Source organism: Falco rusticolus, chromosome Z, assembly GCF_015220075.1.
Source record: "Falco rusticolus isolate bFalRus1 chromosome Z, bFalRus1.pri, whole genome shotgun sequence".
Taxonomy (NCBI): Eukaryota; Metazoa; Chordata; class Aves; order Falconiformes; family Falconidae; genus Falco; species Falco rusticolus.
In genome coordinates, this window is record NC_051210.1 from 22,599,987 (window position 1) to 22,607,725 (window position 7,739).

The following is a 7,739-nucleotide window of genomic DNA, read 5'->3' on the forward strand; positions in this document are numbered from 1 at the left end:
GGTGTCCCTCAGGGAGGGGTTTCTACTGGCACTGGTAGTACCTCCACTAAGAGCAGACAGTGGGATTTGGTGCACCCTTACCAAGTCTGCAGTTGACACCAAGCTGAGCAGTTCAGTCGCCAGAGGGACCTTGACAGGCTTGAGAAGTGTGCCCATGTGAACCTCATGAGGTTCACCGAGGCCAAGCGCAAGGTCCTGCACCCGGGTCAGGGCAACCTCCTGGTATCAATACAGACTGGGGATGGAGAGCAGCCCTGCAGAGAAGGACTTGGACATCCCGGTGGTGAAAAATCGAACTTGTACCAGCGATGCGCACCCACAGCCCAGAAAGCCAATTGCATCCTGGGCTGCTGGGTGGCCAGAGGGGCAAGGGAGTGGATTCTCCCACTCTGCTCTCCTAAGACCCCACGCGGAGTATTGCATCTGGCTCTGAGGCCCCCAGCGTGAAGCAGGTCCAGGGGAGGCCCACAGAAATGATCAAAAGGCTGGAACACCCTGGAAAGGCTGAGAGAGTTGGCCTTACTCAGCCTGGAGAAGGGAAGGCCCCAGGGAGACTTCACTGTGGCCTTTCCGTAGATAAGGAGGGCTTGCAAGAATGATGGAGAGAAACTTTCTACAGGCCTTGGTAAAGCCAGGACCAGGGGCAACGGTTTTAAAGGTAACAAGGGTGTGTTTAGATCAGATTTAAGGAAGACATTTCTAACACTGAGGGTGGGAAGACCCTGGAACGGGCTGCCCAGAGCAGCTGTGGATGTCCCATCTCTGGAAGTGCTCAACGTCAGGTTGAAGAGAGCTTTGAACAACTTCATCTAGTGAAAGATATCCCTGCCCATGGCAGGGGGTTGTACTAGATGATTTTGAAAGGTCTTTTCCAACCCAAACCGATCTGTAGTTCTGTGTTTCTATGAAGAACTACCGTGGGATAGTTTTTAACATGACAGGAACAGAAATTTGAGGGGAGACATCCTTTAAGGCAGAAATAGGGTCTCATAACTTAATCAGTGCATTTTTTACATTCTTACTAGAAAAACAAGCTGCTACTAGATAAAAAAAATTAAGAAATACCTGATTATTTAACGTTCACATATTACAACTGATGTCAAGAACTCATTTGCTTTTGCCTAAATACCAGGTACAACTACTCACACATGCAAACACCTTTGATTTTGGACATTGAATTCTGTACTTCAAGTAGAATTGCACTCTATTGTTTACAGCCTATAGTAAAGCCCAGAAGAGTAAAGAAACTTATCATTATGCCACCAACTGCATGACGCCAGGTGTCAGAGTTCTAGCTTACAGCCACATCAAAGGTATATGACATGCAATCGTATTCTAGTTTACCCTTCTCTTTCCAAATACAAGCTAAACGTTCATATGCAGTTCCGACTTCTGTCTGGTGTATAATTTTTCGTGCTGAAAGGCCCAACCCCGGTGCTCTGGGGTTATTTGGAAGGCGTTTGATCCCTCAGAGGCATTTCAGGCAGGTATCTTAAAAGGAGAACAGCAATCACACGCTGTCAGCTTTGTTCATTAAGTGCAAAACTGACTACGTAAGAATTTAAGTTACATAGAAGGCAGATTTCTACCCATGAGGAGTGATCTTGGTTGCTAGTTAAACTTCTTTCCTGCTTCCTCCTGCCAAGAAAGTCCGTAGAGAACAGCATCACACAGATCACGAGAAAGGCAGGAGAGTTCCCAGAACAGTTCACACTGGTGTGGGAAGTGTCTGGACAACGTGTTTAAAAAAAGACATGACAGAGAGACTTGTGAGCAACATATATGTAGAACATAATTAATCGGACAAGGTAGAGCTCTCCTGCCGTCATTCTCCATCTCAGAGCAGCAATAGAAAGAGGTTACTGCACTAAACGTTGTCGTGGTACTCCTCATACTTCGCTGTGACAGCTTCCTCAAGGTGAATGGCTGCGCCACCCATTAAGGCAAACATTGGGTACATTATGCCAGAGCAGTTCACCTTGCACTCATAAAGGCATTTCATGCGGTCTGCGTCATAAAACCCCACCTTGCCATTGTCACAATCAAGGCAGATGCCCAAGCACGATGGCAGGGGAAGGATTCTGCTTGCTGGATCCTTGGGGGCAGCAGGTGTCGTGGGGATGAAGAACTTCTTCATGCCTAAAGTGACCAGAGTGCAAGGCTTCGATGAGTCAGAGAAGGTATCTTCACTCCCACTGTCATGACCACTGTCTTGCTCGTATCTGGAACAGAAAAACAACTGTTTGTTTTTGTGGGAACAGTGATGTGAAGTGGAGAAAACACTTCCATAAGATACGTAACACTACACAATTACCTGGAAAACCTTGTGGGGTAAAAATCTACCTAAGCCAGGAGGGAAGATGCCTGTCGTAGGTGGAGGACACTCACATGGGCCACTTCAAACAATAACAGCTAAACACTAATACGGATGAGACCACAGAAGGCTTTACTAAGGAACAGGTGTATCTGAGTGTACTCATGCTAGGCAATCATTAATGAACCTACAGGAACAGTAAATTAGTTAACTTGAGAAGTAATTTAGCGAAAATGACTAACCATTACAGACAAGATACATTTAACTTCATTTACATAATGTTAAGCGACACCAGTAAATACGTTTAACATTACTGTTGTTCTATGACTTTTCCACACCACTGCTGTATTACATTGCCTTTTAAAATTCACAACACAACACGGTAGGCTTCGGGTTTTGGTGCATCTGGTTTGTTTGGCTTGCCACTTTGTTTGTTGCTTTTAAAGTGCACTGCCTGGAGGCTTCCCTGAACCCCTGTTTCCCAGCTGGTTACTGGGGAAAAGTTTGTAGCCAGCTTTGTTCAGTCTACTTGCTTTTCCCCCTGCTTCTGTCCCCAGAAGAAGCCAGACTGCAGAAGCAGACATTCTTCTGTGCAGACAATTCCTACCTAGATTTGCGTTTCTGGTGGGAGGCTGGACGTGTGTCAGCTCAACTTTTCCAGATATTTGTGTGGATACGGAAAAAGAGATCAGGAAATCAGGATCTAAGTCCTCACTTTGCAAAAAGGCTCCATCTGACTTTAAGCAGCTCAAGACATTGGCTTTCTTACACTTCCAGGAGGAAGCCAATACATTTGTCAGATTCCTGGAAAAGTTCAGAGTCCCCAGCAGACAGCCTCCCAGCCTGCAGTTCTTAGGCACGTCCAGGCTTAGTACAGCTGTAATTGAGAGCTGGAAATCTTTTTTGCTCGTTTGTCCACTGTCCACTGAGCTTCTCCTCAGTTAGCACTCCAGTACCACATGCAAGCACACAGCCTGGGATAAGCCAGTGGCTTGGAATCCACCGTGACACAAGCTACAGCAAAGATACACAGATGTGCACAGTGAACATCGTACCTCTGAATGGCTGCCAAACTTAGCATGCTTAAGGAATGAAGGCGGAGTCTTACTACTGACAATTAAGCATTGCTTCAATCTTGCAGTATTTGTCTTTTTTACCTTCTTGCTTTAAGTGACATATCTTGACATCTATAGAAACCTGATTTCTACCCTCAAAAGAAAGAAAATAGGACTCTGGGTAACTAGCACATTTTCCCCGCTAACTGTAGACGATGAACAGGGCAACCTGCTTACACCATATCCTTCAAGCTACTTTGCACTCGTTAGGTTCACCTTGTGTACTAATTGAGGCCAGAACCGCTCTTTATTTATATTTTAAAAAAGACATCTCCTTCTATAAAACATGTGTTAAGCAAGAATATGCAATTTACCTTGGGCTGGTCACGTCATGGCTATTATGGAACAATTTATTTATCTTGTGGCTAGAAACAACTCCCACTTTCACCAGGTATGAATAGGCTTCCACGTGAAAAGCCCAGAAGTGCTTCCCTTTGGCAATCCCAGTGTCACCAATGATGTAATCCAAGGTTGTGTAGCATCCGACCTGCACGCGCTCAGATCCCAGCAGCAGAGGAAATCCAGCCCTGCTCTCCACAGAGGTTCTTCCTGGGTTCAGCAGGAGATGTTCACTGTTGTACCCACATTTGTCATCAAAAAGAAAACTGAAAACTGAAAAACAGTATCCCAAAAAATTGTCCTCTTAGTTAGGTATTTGGCCTCCTGTGCTTATAAACTACATTTGCATATACACTGGCACTGGGATTTCCCACTTCTGAAGGCTACCAGGAACATCATGCAATTTAACACAGTCTCAGCATGCTACCTACTTAACCCATTAACAGTGCTTCTCAACATTTATGCAACTAGTAACTGTATAGTCAAAGTCTGGGAGCTACTGGAACTACGTACGCACAGCTCTCAACACCGACAGACACAGATCCAGCACCTTGCGGAAAGAAGAAAACCCCATACCTGGAGCTGGAGGAGTACGCAAAACAACTTCTCGGCTCCAAGGGCTACAGATGGAGCCTTTATATCCACGAACTCTAAAGGCATAGCTGCTGTCGTCATCAAGATCAGATATTACTTTGCTCTTGCTGCAAACTTCGACCTGCCACATCTCAGTCTCGTCTTCTCTATTAAGCTTACGATATTCAAGGACATAGATATCAGCCGAGTCGACATTCCCAGGGCATTCCCAGCTGATCAGAGCTTGGTTGTATATTCTGCTTTGCTCTTCATTGATCTCTGGTATTTCCAGACCTGGAACGACAGAGACTCAGGAGGCATAACCCTCACATTTAGATACACCTTGGTCTAGAATTCATGTACAAGCCCTTTGTTGAGTGGCTACAGCACCATGAGTCGCAGGGGGGAACCTGGCTCAGTTCACGAGTGCAGATGAGCATGGTTCTGGATGTGCACTTAAATAAAACCTTCGCTTTCTGTTTTTACTTTCAAAGTTGTATCGTTCGTTTCTACTGGCAGCTAAAAAAGCGTATGAAAACTGTTCTTTTTTGTCGTGCAACAAAAAGCATCTGCAAAGACCTAGTAATACTGATCTACAATATTTTGGAAGCCAGTGTTAACTGGCACTGAAAGCAATGGCGTCTTAGCTTCGTTACCAAAGCTGAAGCTTCATTACATTGCTGCCAGGTAATGCCTTGTGGATCACAGAGACAGAAAGGACAACACAAGTCACAAGACTGACTTCTGCAGCTGCAGCCCTGCCTAAGTTTTGCCTCTTTCAGAGCAGCCCTTAAAGCTGTAACTTGACAATGAGCTGGTGCGCTCGCAACTTACCATTGGAATGGAAAGACAAGTCACCAAGGATCTCTTCTTGCTTGGCGATGTCCACCACAAAGTCTTCAAAAGTAGCTCCAGCTGCTGGCCTGAAGCTCTTCAGAGATTCGGTAGCTTTTTGGATTCTGACAGCGCAGAAGCAGAGGCATGGCAGAAGAGAGAAAAGGGAATTCACGTGTGTGCATTCCTTAAACAAAATTGCTAAGCTTTGCTTTCCAAAAAGTTCCATCTTCATATAGTTACTGATACCTCCCAGAAAGTTCTGCCTCTCTAGACAGAATTCAAAGGCAACATTTAAAGGCTGTTTGTACATCCGCGTAAAGGTAAGGAACAGGCAATTCTCTTGGCAGAGCATTTTAACAATTTGAGGCATTATGCTCAAAGAGCAAAATAGGTGTGAAGCACTCATGGAGAGCAGCCATTAAGATGAAAGCGTTTAAAGCCGGAAGAGACATGTTTGATTAACTTGCAAATACCCGATACAATCTCTGAGCAAAGGAAAGCGGCAGTGAGCTGAACAAGCCACCCTTCCACTGCAGTCCTACTGAGGGAGGCTCGGTCTTGCCACAGGACAGGGCCCCTCCTGTGTGCTGTTTTTGAAGGCACACTCTAATTACTGCTACTGAACGGTACCGGGACCACCTCCTGAGCCTCCGCAAGACATTCCGTACTTTGCTAGCAGGTGTCAAAACAATACGGCTGACCAGACATCCTGGAAGGGTACCCGTCCCTCAAACAGAAGGTAATTCAGATACCTGACGTGAAGTTGTTTTGCTGTTTGAACAAAACAAGATGGATCAGTCTCTTTAAGCACTTCTTGGGCATATCCGACAAGGCCATTATTTTCCAGGAGCCCCTGGTATTCTTCTGCTTGCATTTGCAATTTCTCCAGCCTTAAAGTCTTAGAAGCTTCAATTGCCCTAAGGGCTGCAGACTTCTTCTCTTCCAGGACATGAAATAATTTCTCAAAACTCTGAGATGCTTCTTCTTTAGCCCTTTCACTGTTGCACTAGAAGGGAACAAAAGACACTCAGACAGATTCCACAGCTGCGGCTGTGTACAGAAACATACATAAGGTTGTTCAAGGTATCACAGCAATCTAGTCAGGCGCTTGACAGACAAGACTAATGAGCTCTGTTGTGCTCTTTGGGACTGACAACGCGATCAGCGCTGCACCCAAGCTAGCGTTTAGTACCCTAACACCGAGAACCAAGAGCAGGAAAGTGTTCCTCTGACTGCGCCTTGAGTTATGCATGGCATTTGTCTAAACAGCTCATGGAAAAGCAAGCAGGTCAGTCTCAAAGTCTTTGTGCCCAAGAGCTAGGTGCTCTTCCACCTTCCCCCATCACCCTGAACCGGAGGTCCAGCCCAGTTTCTCACGGATGCCCTCAGAACCGTAGTGCTACCTCTGACTAGTGCCCTGAACAAAAGGCACTGAGAAGCACTAAGACACGCATGAGTTCTGTGTTTTCCTTCTTTTCATAGTCCTGAAACTGTATTTGCCCTTTTGGTCAATACCGAATATTAAGCTGACATTCACAAAGGTGGTTCCTGCAGTATTTTCCACACAGTCCTGTGGTCTAGTTGTACGTAAGCCATGCAGATAAGGGTTTCCCCACCTTGTGTGAATTCTGCATTTGTTAATGTTGAGTTTCCTCTGCTCGTTTACCTGATCACTTAGTCCTGAGGCTCCTGCAGCTCGTCATTCACTCCTAGACTTGAATGTTCCCGAGTAGCTTCATAGGTAACACAAATGTGATCCTTTTTTGTTTGCTTGCTTTTCCAGATCTTGGAAAGTTGTAAGTGAGAGTCAGAAAATCTCTTTCTGCTGTTAAAATTGGTTGTTCCTTCTACTTTTTTCCCTCTCGTTTAATAAACCGTGATTGGCTGGGCAAGCGCTGAAAACCTTTACACATTACTACGCTGTGTTGAGTAGGTGGCTGACGTTCTTGTGTGTGTGAGCCCAGCAGTCAAAGAGACCCAGGAGACAGGATTCTCTCTTCAGTAGCTGTGATTCTCCCATTGCACAGTCACCATTTGCCTGTTCATCTATGAAACCCAGTGTCTGTCAGCTGAAGGCTGTAGATCACAGTGTTGAACTTTCCAGTTTGTTGTTCCCAGGCTAGATGTCCTTCCATAGACAAATGCATCATTTTTGGTTCCTCTGTTTCAGAAACTGGTCTAAACTAGAGGTTTTGCGTCATGGTTAGCACTGCCCAGTTCCACATTTGGATGCACCTGGACCAATACCATGAGGCTGCGGCGTTTTGTTAGTTCATAGAAAGATGCATAATCTGGAACACTCCATCCTGGACACGAAGACGGTCTCTCAGACTCATTTATTAAAAGATAAATTGAGATTTACTGGTTTGAGAATATAGAAGTAAGACATAAAAAATTTGTCCTGTCTTCCGCCGCCCCCCCCCCCCCCCCCCCCTTAGCTTTATCTAGCTTTATCTTACTTTCATTTAAGATTTGCTGTGCTATGCAATTACTTACTCTACTGGACAGAGCCTGATACTATTTTAAACATTTATCTGCCTTTTGGTATGTCTGCTTGTATT

At 45.3% G+C, this 7,739-nt stretch overlaps 1 protein-coding gene across 1 annotated transcript; it reads right to left on the reverse strand.

The window, feature by feature from the left end:
- Positions 1 to 1,800: 1,800 nt before the first annotated feature.
- Positions 1,801 to 6,562, reverse strand: LOC119141768 (E3 ubiquitin-protein ligase TRIM36-like). The gene is made up of 5 exons (XM_037374353.1): positions 5,931 to 6,562; positions 5,176 to 5,300; positions 4,345 to 4,635; positions 3,744 to 4,041; positions 1,801 to 2,222 (listed from the first exon to the last, which is right to left on the reverse strand). Exons 1-5 carry the CDS (start codon positions 6,050 to 6,052, stop codon positions 1,868 to 1,870), a joined length of 1,191 nt encoding a protein of 396 aa, XP_037230250.1. The 5' UTR covers positions 6,053 to 6,562; the 3' UTR covers positions 1,801 to 1,867.
- Between the last annotated feature and the right edge of the window lie 1,177 nt (positions 6,563 to 7,739).